The sequence below is a fragment of the Anabrus simplex genome, chromosome 7 (assembly GCF_040414725.1).
Source record: "Anabrus simplex isolate iqAnaSimp1 chromosome 7, ASM4041472v1, whole genome shotgun sequence".
NCBI lineage: Eukaryota > Metazoa > Arthropoda > Insecta > Orthoptera > Tettigoniidae > Anabrus > Anabrus simplex.
This window is the reverse complement of record NC_090271.1, coordinates 41,769,300-41,790,450: the sequence shown is the minus strand read 5'-3', so window position 1 is coordinate 41,790,450 and position 21,151 is coordinate 41,769,300. Positions and strand designations below refer to the sequence as shown.

Below are 21,151 nucleotides of genomic sequence, written 5' to 3'. Positions count from 1 at the left end.
CATTTTAGCAGATCTACGTATAAAAAGAAAATTATATTACTCCTATAACAGCAGATATTGCAGTGTCTTCCTACAAGGATGTAGAAGTAGACGGGAATGAAATACTAGCACTCTGTTATCTATATAATTAAGTCAGAAGTATGAGGTGAGGAAGTATATGTGATAAGGAACTCATGGTTAGTCTCTCTCTCCCTGGTTAGCAGTGGCAATCTGACGGACCAAAGCTTTGCACACCTATCCCCTCGGTCCCCTCACCAATCTGATATACAGCTGCAAGCCGCCCAAGGTGAGTCGAGGGGAGAGGGACGTACCGCCAGGGCTGCAATGTCGGTCTCCGATGCCTTGCACTCAGAATTACGAGTGACGTTTTTCCCTCATAGCTTTCAAGTCCAGTAAATGGAACTATGTGCCAGATGTTTAAATTGTAATGTGCTTTAAGATTTCCATTGTCTCATTTGATGTTTGGGCTTCACTGATAGTTTTAGTAGCCCTCAGTATACGCCACTGCAAACACTAGACCTTATTCTTCAAGAATAGACCTTATTCTTCAAGAAAGAGACTAGCTTTTAAAGAAACAGTCTACAAGGAAATGGAACTGCTTTATAGGTTCTCCTTTCAATTCTTGCATAATAGCTCTGCATCTTTGGTGCAGTCTAATTGGTGACTGTTTTTTTTTCCTCAACACCTTTTAGCCGTGTGGCACAACTTCACATCATGAGCTGGGTAAAACGAAGACTATGTTTTATATTTTTCAAGGCAATAAGGTAAGGCCTTTCTTCTCTTCAGAGTTCTGAGCAAACTTAACCTTCAGACAGTCTTGCCATTTAATTTTTTTCCCCACCTTACTGGTGACATTTCCTGCTATGTACTCAACAACATTTTCAGAGTACTTGGTGAGTAACTTGTAATCTGTAGCACAGTAATCATGATGAGTAGAGGTGCTTTCTTGAGAGGGATCCACTGTAGATAAGAGAAGCAATCACTTCCTGGCGGTTTACAATTTGCAGTGGTCGATGGGTCAGTATGTCCCTGTAAACATTTCTTGTATGTCATTGATCTGAATTTCTTTGGATAGGGAATATTTATCTTTCCTACCCTATTATGTATGGATGAGAAGAGCAATTCTAATAAATGATAAATCCACATATTGAAACTCTTTTCTTTGACTTGTGTACAGGAGTACCATCCTGAAGTTTCAATTTCTTCAGATAACTGATGTACAGACATATCTGTCTCATAATTAGCTGCTTATTTTTTCTAGATAGAGGAGACATTGTCTCTTTCCCCAGGGATGGAATGAATGAAGCCCCCATCTAGTGGTGAGGATAGGAATTGTGACAGCTGCCAAAGCCTGTCATACTCCTCTGGGGCAATGATTAATGACTGACAGATGAAATGAATTTACAGTATATTATACTGGGGAGTGTTGCTGGAAAGAATAATAGCAGGGAAAATCGGAGTACTCGGAGATAAACCTATCTCACCTCCACTTTGTCCAGTACAGATCTCACATGGAGTGACCAGGATTTGAACCATGGAGTCCAGCAGTGAGAGGCTGGCATGCTGCTGCCTGAGCTACGGAGGCTCTAAAATGTTGAATATTAATTCAAAAAATTTTATTAACTCCATAGTCACTTCACAGCCTTGAAATTCTTCTGTTCCTAAATATCAGCAGAATTCTAAAGCCTTTGAAAGTGGTGGTGATTGTTGTTTTAAGAGTAAGTACAATTAGGTAACCATCCTCTGAACAAATTAAGTGGGAACAAAATTTTTTAAAAAAATTAAAAATATATATTGAAGGGAGAAATTTGGAAATGAATTTTTAAAAATACACCAAAACAAAAAAATATTCTGTTAAGCAAAAAGCACACTAAAAACTTTAAGTTTATAACCCCTTAATTAACCCATTCTCACACATAAGCAAATGGCGAGATTAGGAGTATTCTCGTCATTGGCCAGTATATGATCTAGTGTCTCCTGCAGGCCGAGGTTCCATCTTAGGCCAGAGAGATTGGCGCACTCTGTGAGGATGTGAGCCATGGTGAATTCAGCACCACAAGAACACACGTCTTCCTTCTTTAGGAGGTAAGAGTGCATAGATCTTCCATGACCTACTCTCAGCCTACACAAAACTACGGTCTCTTTCCATGAAGGCTGGAAAGAGGACTGCCACACAGCAGTTTTCTTCTTAATTGTTCTCAGTTTGATGGGGGTTTGGATAACTAGCTACTCCAAATCCCAGGACGCCAAGCTGGTTTATCGTAGCTGGGAACAAATATCTGTAGCAGGAACATTCATAGGTGTAGGTGGTAAAAGTGATGCTTATTTTGCCGTTTCATCTGCAAGTTGATTCCTCGCAATCCCAATGTGGCTTGGGAGCCGTGCGAAAGTGGTTCTGGTGCCAGCATTACACAACTTGGCATGGAATTGAGTAAAGTTTCTGCAACAAAAGGAACTTTTATCTTTTGAGTTTGTCATTGTATAGGATATCACCTTAATTTATTTGCTTCTCCTGTAGAAAAACTAATCTACAGAAATATCCCCATTTAATTTCATCCTCATCATTGTATTTCTGATCCCGATTCACAAAGCCTTCTGTTTAATCCGTTTATGATGTGTTCATAAGCCAGAATGTGTTTTTTCCACCTCTGAATACAATCTGCTTTGCTGCTTTGTTTTCGCTTCAAGTCATCATTTCTGCTCACTACATGGTCATACATCTTCCAATGACTTTTAGTTTACTGGAAAGGAAAAGCAATAAATGGGAAATAATTAAAATATAACTCACATAGTTTAAAAAATCATCATGTACGGTGCAATTAACATCTTATTCAATAAAAATGAAACATTTACTTGACTTGAGTATGAGATTGGGAGTATCATTTTGAGAGACTTGAGCTATTTCTTCAAACACTTGTTTCTGCTGCTGTAGTTTCTTTGTAAATGGGGTGGGAACTTGAAGATTGTTGTTACTGTCTTGGGCAGTAAACATCTCCTGTCATAAACGAAATACATATTAGTGTTCTTCAAACTGTTCTGAGCTTTGTTGCTTGGGATACCACTTTTCTCTCTTCATGTTATTCATCCACTGCCTATTCAGCTGTTTCTTTTCATGAGAACCTGTGACAAGAATTTCTGTATTACAATGGTGAAACATAAGATATTTCAGTATATTCTCCTTATAATAGAAAATAAATTAACTTACCTGAAATAAGATAAGCTGTTTGTTGTCATGGTTTTGTTTCAACAGACACATTCAGAACAGAATGCAGGCATATTTATGCTAAAATATATAAAGCCAAATTATAAATAATGACTTATCAACGATGAACTTGACACACATGTGCACACATGTGAGATTACTCACATTCAGACAGCTGTTGTTGTCAGCTAGTATATTTATATACCAGGCTAGTTGGCTATGCAGTTAGGGCCACGCTGGGTTCGAACCCCACTATCAGCAGCCCTGAAGATAGTTTTCTGTGGTTTCCCATTTTTATACTAGTCTGTATCTTAATTAAGGCCACAGCTGATTCCTTCCCACTCATAGCCCTTTCCATCCCATCATCGCCATTGTACCTATCTGTGTCGGTGCGACGTAAATCAAATTGTAAAAAAAGTATATTTATATTATGACGGCCATAGTGCTGCTTGCCTCTGCCCAGAGTGGTAATCAAGCTGCTATAGCCACACTATGTATTATATTCTAGCTTGTTTATGCACAATATGTTCATTCAGTTGAATTAGATTAAGCACCAAACAGTAGCACATGTCTATCACCGCAGAAAAGGGTCATAGGTTTGTCTGCCTGCCTGGCACCTTACCATTGTCAATTGTAACGATCACTCACCTATTTTCGGCTGCCGTCATCTGGAACTTCACCTATTTTCATATACTCGCCGCTACGTTACTCATCTAACTGGCCTTGGACTTTCACTGCTGCCTCGCCGTGCGTCCGTCGTGGTGAATTGCTCACTACACACAGAGTCTCCACTGGATTACGTCACCCGCTGCGTCACTGTCCGATATTTCTTGACGTTTTGTGTACTTTTTTCCTGAACTTTCTGCAGCGGTATAAAGGCTTCGCCCACATACTCGGTCTTCAGTCCAGTGCTGACACAGAGTGTGGTTGGAGGGTCGTCTGAGGACTTCCCAGTATTTTGCTGGGAAGCTCCACTTCTTTTATTTGCTGTATTGGGTGAGCAACAGAGTATTTATTTTATAATTACCACTATTATTCTTTTCCTATGGATTTTGGAGTTTTCTTCATTGTTATCGCCAGTTTTCTTTTAAGCTTGATATGAGTGATATTTCTCCTTAACAAATGAAGATCTAGCAATATGCAATTTCAAGAATTAGTGAGTGATTGAACTTGTCACATAAAACTGTTCCTGCACTTGGCAACGTTTATACTCAGGCGACTCCCATTATTGTGATCCCCATTCTTGGTCCTTCCTGTGCCTTCTTCTCCCTTTGTTCACCTTTTTGGAAATCTGTGTCAATATTCTCCGAGGCTTATAGGTTACCATGTTCATTTGATTAGTCACACATTATAACTTGTAAATGGTCTAGGGATTCTATTCTAATGTACGTCATTCACGACGAGCGTTTTCTTTTATGTGCCAGATTACAAAATTTTGAGTTGTAATTTCAGATTGATTTCCTTGTAGAAACAATATACTGTTTTGATTAACCTTTTTCTTCTTATTACATCCACCAACCTCCAATTGGTCCCAGCCCTTTTCTCCTTGAACGTCTTGTCAAAGAATCTTAATCAACTACTACGTTGTTGCTTTGTTCTCTACGAATTGATAAATTTGTTTCTTTCTACATCCCCAACACGTAACACAATACAATCCAGTTGAACTTGTGTGGGCTCAGGTAAAGGCATACATAGCAGATAAGAAAAGACTTTTAAGATTTCCAATGTTGAAAAGCTCATTCATGAGGCCAAGAGATGTGGAGTAACTGTGTTGCACATGCAGAGAAATTTCAGGAGGAAGATTTTGCAAGGGAAATTCCATTGGACAGCATAATGGAACCCTGTGTTGACATGATACAGGCTATATATGTCTATAAGTACAGGCCATGAAAGCATCAATGAATGCTGTATTGTCAATCTTCAAGATTCTGAGGCCAAATCCAAGGAATCCAACACTGAGAGTGACTGATAACCTTCCCAACTAAGCATTTTTCACACATATTGTTAATGTGTTATGGTTTATGAAGTATATCGCACAGTTTTACGTTTCTAACATTGCTGCAGTGTGATGATTTTATTGTTATAGAATACAGTTGTATTTAGGGTAGAATGTATTACTTCAATTGACTATTCATTATTAAGTTATTATTAATTTCACCCTGATATAATGTTGCTGTCATTATTATGTTATTCACACTGACATTAATGGTATTACCAGGTTAATAATTAAGATGATTTGTGTACCAAAGAATGCATTACAACATTAAGAATGGCTAACATTAATCAGTCATTCTCCATTCACTAATTGTTCACCTCTGGCCACTGTAAGAGTTACAACAGTGAACATGTCTCTCTCTGTGTTGTGCACAGAGAGCCATCTGGCCTTCCCGACTGCTGCGCACTCTAGTTGCTACGGAAGTGTTCACATTGGCTCCTGGCAATTACATTAGTATGCCAAGGGTTCATTTCACTCTCAATAGCTCAGGAGTAGTTAACCCCCACCTCCTCCTCTACCTTCCTTCCAAAACTTTCCTCTCCAAGCTCGGGGCTTTGCGCAAGTTTGTACCATCAGATAGTGAGTGCACTTCTAACGTGCTGTGAGGAAGGGAAGCAGGGGTATATTTTTGCCAAGGTAGTGCACAATGCCCTCTGCATTCCTCAGACGGGCAGTCTCACTCAGTCAATGTGTCTGTGTAGTTCTGTCTAGCGTCAGTTACTCTGCTAGTGTGTAGTTCAATACTAAATGGCTTTTTATTGTATAATCACGCCATACTCCTACTTACTACTTAATTCTAATACATGTGTAATTATTTCTTTGGTGAAAGTTTTATTACATACTGTAGTATTGATGAAATGCAGTTAAGTTGGTAAACTGTCAAACTTTACTCCTGTGTCCAAATTTGTTCAGAGAGCATCAAAATCTTACCATTGTGTAGCTAATTTTTCAATTTTGTTGTCTATCACCCGCTATATCCCCCAGTACTTATTGTTGTTTGTAAATTGTTATGCCGCCCCCCACACTTCTGATTCCCAATCACCCTTTCTGGGTCTTCCCACCATCCATTTCCCTGCCACATATCTCTCCAAGTTAACGTAAGCTGTCTTTGTTGTCTCCATTACTTGCCCAAACCACCTCAATCTGGACATGCTGACCTGATCTAACAATGATGTCTCAATGCCAGCTTCCATTTTAACTGTGTCATTCCTTGACTCAATCAGTTAGTCATCAATAATCTGTATTTAGTGCTGTCACCCAGGTGGCAGGTTCCCTATCAATTGTTTACCTAGGTTTTCCTTAAACGTTTTTAAGAGCTTGGAAATTTACCAAACATTTCCCTCGATAATATATTCTAGTCTCTTACTGTTCATCCTGTAAATGAATATTTGCCCCAATTTGTCCTCTTGAATTCCACCTTTATCTTCATATTATGATCTTCCTACTTTTAAAACCTCTGCTCAAGCTAATATCATTGCACACCATCTCTCCACTGACAGTTCAAAACTTACCACATAGTCGAGCATCTTGTTTCCTTACTCCCAAGTCTTCCCAGCCCAGAGTTTTCAACATTTTCATAACACTGCTCCTTCATTAAAAATCACCCAGAACAAATCGTGCTTGGATGTTTCCTAGTTCTCGTATCAAGTAGTCCTCGTGTGGGACCCATTCACTGGAACCATACTCTAATTCTGGTCTTATGAGAGACTTATACACCCTCTCCTTTACATCTTTACTACAACCCCTAAAGACTCTCATAACCATTAACCTTGTTCATATGTTTACCCCAGTGAAAATCATTCTTTATTATAACACTTATAGTAAGTCTTGTCCAGTTTATTATAATATATATAATAAATTATAATTTAATAACAGCACTGTGTATAGATTATAATTGACTTGGTCAGATCTGAAAGTAATTATGTTATATTATGACACTTTAATTTTCTTCTGTGATACAAAGTTTGGAAGTTACCTGTATACAATGGCAGAGAAAAGAATTATGCCAGCTGTCTCTTTGCCTTAGACATCATTGTTTCTAAATGTGCATATTGAGGAGAAAATTATTAGCCCACATCAGTGACTGCATTCATTGCAGCACTGTAGTACCTGTTGTCATAAATATATTCCATGTTTTTTGATTTGAAAACTGGAAAGTTTCAGAGTACTTACTGTATATACTGGTATATAGCCAATAAAGAGTGTTCCTTCATGTACCACTATGGGCAGCACTATGTGTTTTGCAGTGTTAATATTTTGAACTTGCTTTCAGATAGTTGGTTGGGACAGAACAGAAATAGCAAGGATATGCATGCAACTGTTGGCTGTGGTATAATTCCATACAGTAACACAGATTTCCTGAACATGGACATATTGTTTACCATGTGACAGAAACTACTGTATTTTTAAGAAAGAAAGTAATTAGGTAAATATAATACAGTGAAACCTCCATAGAACAATTACTGATACAACGATAAACCTGGGTACAGCGATAATTTTATATGGTCCTGGAAGATTTCCTATATTTACTATGTTAATTACCCCACATTAGAACGATGAAGTAATTTTAGTAACACCCTGTTATAACGAAGACAAAGTTTTGAGCGTCTTACTATTTTCTGCTTCTAAGAATCTGACCATAACAGTACATATTGTTTGTTAAACCTCTCAACTTTCAGCGCTGTATTCTTAGAAGCTTCCCTATATACTTTGCTGGCAGTAAGCAGGTAGCGAATAGCTGCGGAAAGCTGTGCTCAGCAGCAAGTAGCAAGAGTCAAATAGCTCCTGTGTTGGAAACAGTGTTAACTGTTGTAGTCTGTACATTATTGATCTTGAGTTGTTGCAGTCAGGAGTGTTGTGTTGAGCTCATACAAAGTTTATTTATGTGATCTGTACCATCTGTAAATGTTTTTAAGGTGATAAATACGTTTTGGTCTTGGCTAATGAGATTTGGACAATGGCTGGAACTCGGAAGCAGATAAGCTTAGAGACTAAACTGTAAATTTTCGAAGACATTGATAACGGGATGAAACAGGTAGACGTGGCGAGGAAGTATGGACTTGCACAGTCGACGTTAGCTATGTTCCTTTAAAAAAATGGAAAGAAATTGAAGAAAGTTTTCTAGGTGGCAAGTTTAACCTTTCAAGAAAAAGAATGAAGATGGTAGCTGCTGAGAATGTGGACAGTGCTACAATGCGCTGGTTTAATGAGATGCGTGCGCAGAACATTCCAATTAATGGTCCCGTTATATATCAAAAAGCCTTAGATTTCACTAAGTTGCTTGGCGATTCTAACTTTCAAGCACATAACAGATGGCTGCGGAGGTTTAAGGAGCAGCGTGGGATAATTTAAAAAGTTATTTCAGACAAAAAAATCCGCAACTTTAGGTGATGCAGAATGTTGGCGGGAAAACACCATGTGAAAACTGCTGGAAAAGTACGGTCCTGAAAACATGTACAATGCAGTTGATACGGGATTGTTGTTTTACCAGCTGGTGCCAGAGAAGACGATGGCCTTTAGAGGAGGAAAATCTAAAGGAGAGAAACAATGTAAATGTAAATGGAGTGAACGAAATGTGTTTCATTAATTCTATTTTAATGATCTTTTTCATCAGAAGAGTACTGTATATACTGCACTTTTCGGTACAGTACTTTAGTAGTCACTATTTAACAAAACCTCATTATAACAATAACCCTGCTAAAACAATATTAATTTTAAGGTCTTCTGGATATTGTTCTATCAAGGTTTGACTGTATATGCACCTGAAGAATGTGTAAAATCTAGAAACAAACAATAAAAATGGCTTTGAAGTTCATAACATGAACCATGGTGAATAGTGAATTTTGATGTCTGGTGTCCTAATCTCTTCAAGGAAACTGTAATTTTCAATTAATTTAAACCTGTTTCAAGAGTCCAAGCCAGTTATTTTCTCCTAAATATTTCAGTGACAGGAAGGTGTAGTTGAAATATCAGTTTATATAAATTATCCTGTGAAATGCATATTCTAAATGGGAAAGCTTCAGTTAAGCATTCTTCCTAAAAAAAAAAAAATAATAAACCAAGAGAAGACGTAAAATGGAATAGTAGCAATTAAACCTAAAAAGTACAGGACATAAGAAAACTAGTTAAAAAGATGAAACCTGAAACATTGCGCTTATATGATGAAATTTTGTAATGGCCTTAACTGAAAGTGGTAAGAATTATAAAGGAGTAAGCAAGGATTAGGGATCCATAATTGATCTCTTTTTACAGGTATATTATTTGCAAATATTTTTGGATAATTACTTTTATTATTTAATGGTACTCATAACATTCTGTTATATAATTTCTTTCTGAGAAAATTATGTTAATTACTTCCTTCATTGTTAAACTTTATAAATGCTTGGTAAGAGAGTTGGCTATTTTATATTTGCAGAAACTTGTCCAGAGGAAAGTTTAACATGTTTAAACTTCAGGATGAATCTTTAGTCATAAATTTTCAGAATATGATCAATGTCCAGCTGACAGTTAATCCATTTAGCACAAATGGTGTTCAGCAAGAACACATCAGCTGAGGAAACTATTGGTTTTGTAAAGCAGAAGAGGCAAGACTGGTTTGATGCCAACAATTAGGACTTTAGTATCTCATCAATGCAACAAGGGAAGCCTATCTATCCCATCTTCAAGATCCATCCTCCAACATGAAAAAAGTACATTTTCTAGAACTTAAAAGAACATGTCAGACACGGGTAAAATAAATTAAGAATACTTGGTGACAACAGAAAGCTCAGGAACTTCAGAGAATATCTGATGCTTTGGACCTGAGGAACTTTTACTCAGGAATTAAAAAGATATGTATGGTCCATCTCACTCATCAGGCACACTGAAAAGTGCTGATAACTCTACCACTCTTACTGACAGTCATGAAATCCTGGAACAGTGGAAGGAGCATTTCTCCACCCTTCTAAATCATCCTTCTACTGCTGCTGGAGATGATGTTCCTCAACAGCCCGAACAACCATGGATGGCAGTTCCACCTACTTACCAAGAATTCAGTGTAGCTCTCAGTCGACTGGAACCTAGAAAGGCACTTGGCCCCCATCTGGAGTTAATTCAAGCTGGTAGTCAGTCCCTCAGATTGCAGATTTTCACTTTCATCTTCAAAATTTGGGAAGTCAGAGAAGTAACTGGTGAAGTAAAAAAATGCCACTATCATCACAATCTTCAAGAAAGGTGATTGCAGTGTTTGTGGCAACTATTGTGGTGTATCACTGCTATCTTTTGTCAGTAATATTCTTGCAAGAATTTTGCTTAACCACCTCCAGGTTATTTCTAAAAGGGTTCTCCCAGGGTCCTAGTGTGGCTTTCAAACCTCCAGAAGATTTGATTTTCTGTGCAGGAAAAATGCAGAGAGAAGCAGAATCCTCTCTTCTTAGTCTTTTATGAGCTGAAAAAATCATTTAACTTTGTCCCAAAGCCTGGTATGTGGGTGGTGCTGAAACACTTTGGCTGACCTCAGGGTTTTGTTGATCTGGTTCAGGCTCTCCATTATGGCATGACTGAGCAGGTTTACAATCAGAATAAGTCCTCAGTTGAATTTCCTATTACTCATGGATTGAAACAAGGCTGTGTGCTTGCTGCAATACTATTTGGAATATATTTGGCTGCCATCCTATATGAGTCACATACGAACCCAGGTGCAGAGGTAAGGTATTGTTTTGATGGAGGGCTTTTCAGCCTAGTTAGACAGTGATCCCGGAGGCCTGCCCAGGTTACAGAGGTAACCGAAATGTTGTATGCAAATTATGCTGCATCACCTGTACTCACACCAGAGGAATCGCAACAGTCAGTTAACTGCTACAAAAGTGCATGAATCATTTTTTGTCTCACCATTAACGTTCAAAGGTCCTGCCACAAATTTCACCAGGCACAACCCTTCCACATTTCAATATCTCCATCTTGGATACTTCACTGGAGCAGGTAGACCATTTTTCATACCTGGGTAGTATTCTATCTGTGTACTGTAATTGTGAGCAAGATGTGGAGAAGAGAATTGGTGCTGCCTATGCAGCATTTGGGCAACTATCACACCAGGTGTTCATGAATAAAGACCTGACTGTGGACATGAAACTCATGGTTTACCACACTGTTGTTATTACAGCATTGCTGTACGGTTGTGAAATTTGGACCCTGCAATGACGTGACTTCAAAAAGCTTGAACACTTCCACTAACAAAAACTTTGATCCATCCTTAGGATCAAAATGGAAGAAAGACCATGTCACCAACATTGCTGTTCTTGAAAAATTGCTTTCCAAGAATAAAGAATCGTCCATCATCAGTCATCAGCTTAGATGGATTGGCCAGATCCATCTGATGAGTGATACAAGATTTCCTCGCCAAATCTTGTATGGTGAACTTTCTGGCACCAGACCTCAAGGATCCCCTATGAGGTGCTACAAGGACCAATTTAAACACACTATGAGGATGACAGATCTTGGTCCACAAACCTGCGACACACTTGCTCAAGACCATTCAGTTTGGTGCTAGACCATCCCTTCTGCTGTCAATCTTTTTTTTTTTTTTTTACAATTGGTTTTACAAGTAACAACTCTCATTATTGTTCCGTATTGAAGATGACGTTAGGCATAGATATCAAGGATAATTAAATAAAAAACCACCTATTCAATACTTTCCACGTTTAATGTGGTTATTATCTACATGATTTTATGTAGACTCATTTGGTCAGGTACATGTTTCACCCATTATTTTGGGCATCTTCAGCCTGTAAACAACCTTTAGGTCAAGGTTTGGGACCTTTTTAACTAATATAAACATACTAATATATACACTATATATAACATATACATTATATACAATATATACAAACATAAGTCAATACAGTAAAGTTTTTTTGGTCCTAATCTATTTAATATGGAAAATGTCCAAAACTAAAATGGATCTTCTTTTCGGTGAAGAGGATTGCAAATCGGGGTTTATGTGACCCCTATATCATATTAAGTACTTGACGTATCGTGTCTGGTGACAGGATGTGTCGTCAACAATAAGAGGAGATTTGAACTGATTGTAGGTTGGTCAAGATTGAAAATATAAATTTAAATTGAATGTGTTTTAACTTGGCAGTTCTGGTTAACTTAAAATGTTCAAAACTAAAAATAAAATGAAACGGATCTTCTTTTTTCTTCTTGAGAAGGGGTGATATTAAAACTGGAGCTTGTTTGACCCACGATTTTCATTTTCATGTTCTTGACGTAACTAATATTTAAATGTGTTGTCGTGTACAAGTGGAGATTCAAAAGCCGATTGTTGTAGGTAGACTGGTCAAAAACGTTGTGAATGAAACTGTTAGTGTCTTGACTTTGGGTCTCATGTAACGTCAAGGAATTGACAAGAGTACAATATTTAGCTGTTTCATAGTTTTAGGCTGCTGCTTAATTGGGAAGAGACATCCTAGACACTTGATACAGTCTTGTGTGAAAATTGTTCCCGTTGATGTGTTGCTTGGTCTTTGGGAGGGATCTTAAGAATATCTGTAATGAAGTAGAAAATAATTTTGAATTAAAAATTTTTGAGCACGCGTTGTGATAAAATGTATTAAATTAACACCTCTTAACTGTAAAATGACTTACTTGTTCAGTTAATACTAGATGGATCTGTCTGTTCCGGCAGCACCTGTCTTGTCACCATTTCTACTCCTGGTGTTGTAATGGTGCGGTAATGGAGGGGCGGGGCATGGAGGGAGAGTGGGGGTAGGCTGGTCTATGGGCGTGTGTGCTGTTGCTGGAGGGGAGTTTCTAGAAGCAATATGGGCGGGTTTAACTTTTGGCATGATGGATGAAGCATTTGAGTGTGGAGATTTAAATAATTGAGGGATTTTGTTTTGATCTGAATTCACGATATTAATTAATCTAGGTGTTAATTCGTACAAAGGATTTTTAATTTCATTGACGTCGTTGAGATTTTTATTTTTATTGTAGGTTTGGTCTAAAAAGATGTGTAGGTTTTCCAGTTCATTCATTAATTTCCCTTTACCTATGCTTCTAATGATGGTAAGATCTTTCTCTATGGATGTAAAGTGATGGCCCGTTTCTCTCATGTTGGCTCATCGCTGAGTACTTATTGTGTTTTTGAGCGTTATAATGTTCCAGATATCTCGTGTTAAAGCTGCGGCCAGTCTGTCCGATATAAGAAAAACCACATTGTGTACATGTTAGTTTATATATGCCGGACCTTGAATAATGGTTGCTATTGTGATTGACCTTGTTGTGGTTAAAAAACATGTTTTGATTAGTGTTAACTGTCCTGAAGGCTATATTGATATTGTGCTTGTTTAAAGTATTTGCGATCTGATGGACGGCTGGGTTGTTATATGTAAATGTGGCGAAACTGGTTTTTTTAGGTTTTTCTGGGATGAGGTTAGTGGACAATTTAATTTTGATTTTATTAATCAAACGGTTGACCATATCTATTTTAAACCCGTTCAGTTGAGCAAGATTCCTTATGTACTTCAGTTCAATTTTTAAATTGTTGGGAGAAAGAGGAATTTTTAAAGCTCTATAAATTAAATTATAGAAAGAGGCTTGTTTTTGGGACTTGGGGTGTATGGATGAATTCATAATAGTTAAGGGAGAGTGTGTAGGTTTCCTGTATATTCGAAAATCGAAGGTATTATGTCCGCGTGTAATAGTTAAGTCCAAAAAGTTTAATGAGTTCCTAACCTCATCCTCTTTAGTAAACTTAACATTGGGGTCAATTTTGTTTAGGGACTCCAAGATCTCGTCACTATTAGTGACATTTTTGTCGAAAATTATGAAGGTATCGTCTACAAATCTCAGCCATAAACATACGCCTTTTATTTGTGTTATAATTTTTGTGTGTTCTATTGTGTCCATATAAATGTCTGCTAAGATGCCAGAAAGAGGGTCGCCCATCGCTAAGCCTTTTTGTTGGTAAAACTTTCCATTGAAAGAGAAAAAGTTGTTGCTTAAGACAAAATTTAATATCTTCATGAATTCTTCAATTTCCATCTTACTAAGGCCGCTGTGTTTATTGATATTATCACTGATAATTCTTACAGTTTCTTTGGTAGGGATGTTTGGGTACATATTTACGACGTCATAGGAGCACATTGAGTGATTGGGGCGCAGCTTAAACTTGTTTAAAATTTCGCAAAAAGTGAATGAATTTTTTAAAGGGTGTTTATTATTGAATACGTAATGTTTTTTTAGAAAGCCGTGAATGAATTTTGATACTTTATAGGTGGGGCTGTTTCTACAGTTTATGATAGGGCATATTGGAATGTCCTTCTTATGAATCTTTGGTAAGGCTCTGGCTGTCGGAATACTAGGGTTCATGTTAAAAAGTTTTTGTTGTTCTTGTTCATTGAAAAGAAAGTTAGAACTTCTTATTAGAGTTTTTAGATTTCGCTGAATTCTCGTGGTTGGATCTTTGTTGACTATTGTGTATATTTTGTCCTTAAAAAAGTCTTCTGTTTTTTGAATGTATGTGTTTTGATCTAGGAGAACTGTGGATCCTCCTTTGTCCGCTTTTGTGACAATAATGTTGTTGTCGTCTATTTTCTTTTTTACGTTCTGGATCAATTTTTTGTGGTCGAAATTTGAATATGCGTTTATTTCTTCCGCTAGTTTTGGTAGTTTCTTTTTTACCTCAAATCTGGTATCATTTTGTGTTTCTAAAGGGAGTTTAGAAATGTTAGCCTCGATCTCAGCTACTGTGTTGATAATATCCGTTTCTTTTTTCTTGCTAGGCCAGTTATGTTTTAAGCCTTTATTCAAGATTCCCATTTCTTCTTCAGAGAACTGTACGTCTGTCAAATTAACTACTGTGGGTGTATTGTTCTGTGAGGGAGCCGCTTTTTGCGTGTCTGAACTGCGTTTTGGTAATCGTGATTGGGATGCTTTTAATTGAGATAGTTTCTTGTCGAGAGTAACTTGCTTCCTATCCAATAAAGCAATCAGTTTATTGTCCACATGTAGCTGGAAAGAGTTCCATTCTAACGGATGTAAAGCCTGAGCTAACGCTAAATGAACTCTATATAACTGCAGATTTAAAAGCGACTTCTTTTTATATGACGCTTTAATTTCATTTCTTAACCAAATGTCGTTGACCTTGTTTTGAACTCTAAACAAACTTTGGTTAGATAAGTTTTTTCGCTGTGTAGGTTTCAAAAATTTTGGGATCAATTTTAGTTCTAGACACTGTTTTAGAAAGGCTATGTCTTTAGTTAGTTTACAAATCTTGACCTTAAGGTTGAAGTACCTATTTAAACGGTATTTTGCCTGGTTGGCTACCAAATTACAAGTAACAACTCTCATTATTGTTCCGTATTGAAGATGACGTTAGGCATAGATATCAAGGATAAAATGATACCAGATTTGAGGTAAAAAAGAAACTACCAAAACTAGTGGAAGAAATAAACGCATATTCAAATTTCGACCACAAAAAATTGATCCAGAACGTAAAAAAGAAAATAGACGACAACAACATTATTGTCACAAAAGCGGACAAAGGAGGATCCACAGTTCTCCTAGATCAAAACACATACATTCAAAAAACAGAAGACTTTTTTAAGGACAAAATATACACAATAGTCAACAAAGATCCAACCACGAGAATTCAGCGAAATCTAAAAACTCTAATAAGAAGTTCTAACTTTCTTTTCAATGAACAAGAACAACAAAAACTTTTTAACATGAACCCTAGTATTCCGACAGCCAGAGCCTTACCAAAGATTCATAAGAAGGACATTCCAATACGCCCTATCATAAACTGTAGAAACAGCCCCACCTATAAAGTATCAAAATTCATTCACGGCTTTCTAAAAAAACATTACGTATTCAATAATAAACACCCTTTAAAAAATTCATTCACTTTTTGCGAAATTTTAAACAAGTTTAAGCTGCGCCCCAATCACTCAATGTGCTCCTATGACGTCGTAAATATGTACCCAAACATCCCTACCAAAGAAACTGTAAGAATTATCAGTGATAATATCAATAAACACAGCGGCCTTAGTAAGATGGAAATTGAAGAATTCATGAAGATATTAAATTTTGTCTTAAGCAACAACTTTTTCTCTTTCAATGGAAAGTTTTACCAACAAAAAGGCTTAGCGATGGGCGACCCTCTTTCTGGCATCTTAGCAGACATTTATATGGACACAATAGAACACACAAAAATTATAACACAAATAAAAGGCGTATGTTTATGGCTGAGATTTGTAGACGATACCTTCATAATTTTCGACAAAAATGTCACTAATAGTGACGGGATCTTGGAGTCCCTAAACAAAATTGACCCCAATGTTAAGTTTACTAAAGAGGATGAGGTTAGGAACTCATTAAACTTTTTGGACTTAACTATTACACGCGGACATAATACCTTCGATTTTCGAATATACAGGAAACCTACACACTCTCCCTTAACTATTATGAATTCATCCATACACCCCAAGTCCCAAAAACAAGCCTCTTTCTATAATTTAATTTATAGAGCTTTAAAAATTCCTCTTTCTCCCAACAATTTAAAAATTGAACTGAAGTACATAAGGAATCCTGCTCAACTGAACGAGTTTAAAATAGATATGGTCAACCGTTTGATTAATAAAATCAAAATTAAATTGTCCACTAACCTCATCCCAGAAAAACCTAAAAAAACCAGTTTCGCCACATTTACATATAACAACCCAGCCGTCCATCAGATCGCAAATACTTTAAACAAGCACAATATCAATATAGCCTTCAGGACAGTTAACACTAATCGAAACATGTTTTTTAACCACAACAAGGTCAATCACAATAGCAACCATTATTCAAGGTCCGGCATATATAAACTAACATGTACACAATGTGGTTTTTCTTATATCGGACAGACTGGCCGCAGCTTTAACACGAGATATCTGGAACATTATAACGCTCAAAAACACAATAAGTACTCAGCGATGAGCCAACATATGAGAGAAACGGGCCATCACTTTACATCCATAGAGAAAGATCTTACCATCATTAGAAGCATAGGTAAAGGGAAATTAATGAATGAACTGGAAAACCTACACATCTTTTTAGACCAAACCTACAATAAAAATAAAAATCTCAACGACGTCAATGAAATTAAAAATCCTTTGTACGAATTAACACCTAGATTAATTAATATCGTGAATTCAGATCAAAACAAAATCCCTCAATTATTTAAATCTCCACACTCAAATGCTTCATCCATCATGCCAAAAGTTAAACCCGCCCATATTGCTTCTAGAAACTCCCCTCCAGCAACAGCACACACGCCCATAGACCAGCCTACCCCCACTCTCCCTCCATGCCCCGCCCCTCCATTACCGCACCATTACAACACCAGGAGTAGAAATGGTGACAAGACAGGCGCTGCCGGAACAGACAGATCCATCTAGTATTAACTGAACAAGTAAGTCATTTTACAGTTAAGAGGTGTTAATTTAATACATTTTATCACAACGCGTGCTCAAAAATTTTTAATTCAAAATTATTTTCTACTTCATTACAGATATTCTTAAGATCCCTCCCAAAGACCAAGCAACACATCAACGGGAACAATTTTCACACAAGACTGTATCAAGTGTCTAGGATGTCTCTTCCCAATTAAGCAGCAGCCTAAAACTATGAAACAGCTAAATATTGTACTCTTGTCAATTCCTTGACGTTACATGAGACCCAAAGTCAAGACACTAACAGTTTCATTCACAACGTTTTTGACCAGTCTACCTACAACAATCGGCTTTTGAATCTCCACTTGTACACGACAACACATTTAAATATTAGTTACGTCAAGAACATGAAAATGAAAATCGTGGGTCAAACAAGCTCCAGTTTTAATATCACCCCTTCTCAAGAAGAAAAAAGAAGATCCGTTTCATTTTATTTTTATTTTTGAACATTTTAAGTTAACCAGAACTGCCAAGTTAAAACACATTCAATTTAAATTTATATTTTCAATCTTGACCAACCTACAATCAGTTCAAATCTCCTCTTATTGTTGACGACACATCCTGTCACCAGACACGATACGTCAAGTACTTAATATGATATAGGGGTCACATAAACCCCGATTTGCAATCCTCTTCACCGAAAAGAAGATCCATTTTAGTTTTGGACATTTTCCATATTAAATAGATTAGGACCAAAAAAACTTTACTGTATTGACTTATGTTTGTATATATTGTATATAATGTATATGTTGTATATAGTGTATATATTAGTATGTTTATATTAGTTAAAAAGGTCCCAAACCTTGACCTAAAGGTTGTTTACAGGCTGAAGATGCCCAAAATAATGGGTGAAACATGTACCTGACCAAATGAGTCTACATAAAATCATGTAGATAATAACCACATTAAACGTGGAAAGTATTGAATAGGTGGTTTTTTATTTAATTATCCTTGATATCTATGCCTAATTGGTTTTACGTCGCACTGACACAGATAGGTCTTATGGTGATGAAGGGATAGCAAAGGGCTAGGAGTGGGAAGGAAGCGGCCGTGGCTGTAGTTAAAGTACAGCCCCAGCATTTGCCTGGTGTGAAAATGGGAAACCACAGAAAACCATCTTCAGGGCTGCCGACAGTGGTGTTCAAACCCACTATCTCCCGGGTGCAAGCTCACAGCTGCGCACCCCTAACCGCATGGCCAACTTGCCCGGTGTCAATCTTTTTTAAGGGGAACAAAGCAGATGTGAAGAGGCCAGGAAACATGCACAAAAACTCCATGCAGTACAGCCACTCTCCACTAACAATTCTGTGCAGTCTGCGTGAATACTTGTTTCATGCTAGGATTGTGAATTTATTAGAAGAAGATAGTTGGAAACGAGTTAAGCTGACAATTTGCAGAAGACCTCGTTTCAGCATTTTGACATAATTTAATAATGGAAGATCCATTTTTGAAGCTAAAAGGAATAATATTATATTATTATAAAATATATTTGTAAATAATTCTGAAACTGAAAGTTTTTCCATTGTTGCAAATGGAGTACCTGTCAGTACCCTTTAAAATGCTGAGTACATGTCTTATGTAAGAAAATATTCTTTAAATTATGTTTTTCCTTTGTATTGAAAAGTTGCAAAAATGACATATCTTCTAGATCCTAGTGATAAAATTATACAATTGTATAGAAAAGTTCTAAGTTTCATACAATATGAAATGTATGAAATACCAACAATCATATACATACCAAGAGGTTGTACCAAAGGAGCTACATCAGATGCTCTCACTACATTGTTTAATGAACCAAGTAATCTTCCTTTTATCTCTACTGTACTGAGAAAATGTGCCTTTTTTAAATAAATACCTCTTAATATTTTAGGTGAGACATTGGTTTCAAGAGTTTTAACTGAGTGCATCAATTCACGCATTTTTCTGAATAAGAGCAGTATATCACTAGAAGATACATTCCTGGGGATGAAACGGATAGGTTCTCTTTCTATCCATAATGGGAGTGATTTTATGGTATATTTCAAATGGAGGAAGATGTCATCTGAAGTGGAAGAATGTACTGAAAAGTTCAGGTAAGTTACTGTCCTCATTTTCTCCTTGGATCAAGTCCGTAACATATCAGAAGGTACTCAGAAGTTTCCATAATTATTCTTAAAAGTTTTTGTTGAGGATTGATTGATTTATTTATTTATTTATTTATTTATTTATTTATTTATTTATTTATTTATTTATTTATTTATTTATTTATTTATTTATTTATTTATTTATTTATTTATTTATTTATTTATTTATTTATTTATTTATTCATTCATTTATTTATTTATCGTATAGCTTTTAATGCCGGGAGTGTCCAGAGTCACATTCAGTTCACGTGGTGCAGGTTTTTGTATTTGACTACTATGTCTGGATGTGGGATGATGATGTTGATGAGGTAGGGAGAGGATGAAACCCAGTGCTGGCGAATGACGCCAAGGGTTAGTTTTAGTGAAAGCCATTTCTTTTCAGTTTCACCTTAAGTTACAGATTGACACCAAGTGGTCTGCTCAGATCCTAATGTCCCTATCCAATAGATGAATCACTATCAACAGAGTCGTATTCCCTCATCCCATATGAACATTGCAGAGAGGTTTGGAATTGAATCCAGGCTTTTGGCACACAATCTAATGAGTAGAAATTTATATCACCACCTCTCCTACCCTGCTGGTGAACATCTGATAGTGAAAATATTTCAAAGCGCTGAACCACAGTGGCAGAACATACCGTCACTGCTTCAACAAATCCTCATATTACAGGTTATAAATTTATTTTTTTGTCCGTATTGAAGATCTACTTGTGATACAAATTCTTATAATTTTATTAAATACCACCTACTAATACATAATAAGCTAATAAGGACTTACAGCTTTATTGAATTGTTAATATGGTACATGTTTCGTTCCTTTTTGTGAGCATCATCAACCAATTAAATCTTATTAAACCTTGGGTAAATGATAATTGGCTGATGATGCTCACAAAAAAAGGACCGAAACATGTACCATTTTTAACAATTTAATAAAGCTGTAAGTCCTTATTAGCTTATTATGTATTGAATAGGTGGTATTTAATAAAATTATAAGAATTTGTATCACAAATCCTCATACCCCACAATGCCCTTTCTATCCATTATTCTCCTTAAGACTGGTCACACATCTCAGCTACATATGGATATGCAGTCCTTCAGAACAATTCTTGTAGTATTCATTTTTGTATGCCAATGTGTAAAAGAAATTGAACCTCACTGTACTGTGCTGTAGGAATGTACATTGCATGACACGCACTTACATGTCAGCATAGGAATACAAACACAATGAAAATTGTTCCGATGGACTGAATATCTACAGGTAGCCGGGAGGTATGACGTGTCTTACGGAATATAATGAATAGGAAGACCATTTTGAGATATGAGGTTTTGCCAGTGCAGCAACAATATATACTTGA

General features: G+C 36.7%; 1 protein-coding gene across 1 annotated transcript in view; it reads left to right on the top strand.

The window, feature by feature from the left end:
- Window positions 1–10,029: 10,029 nt before the first annotated feature.
- LOC136877681 (hydrocephalus-inducing protein homolog) overlaps window positions 10,030–21,151 on the top strand; it is a 161,145-nt gene continuing 150,023 nt past the window's right edge. Inside the window, exons 1-2 of the mRNA XM_067151893.2 lie at window positions 10,030–10,300; window positions 19,545–19,746. Coding sequence (XP_067007994.2) covers window positions 10,030–10,300; window positions 19,545–19,746 — 473 coding nt within the window. The remainder of the gene's footprint in view (window positions 10,301–19,544; window positions 19,747–21,151) is intronic.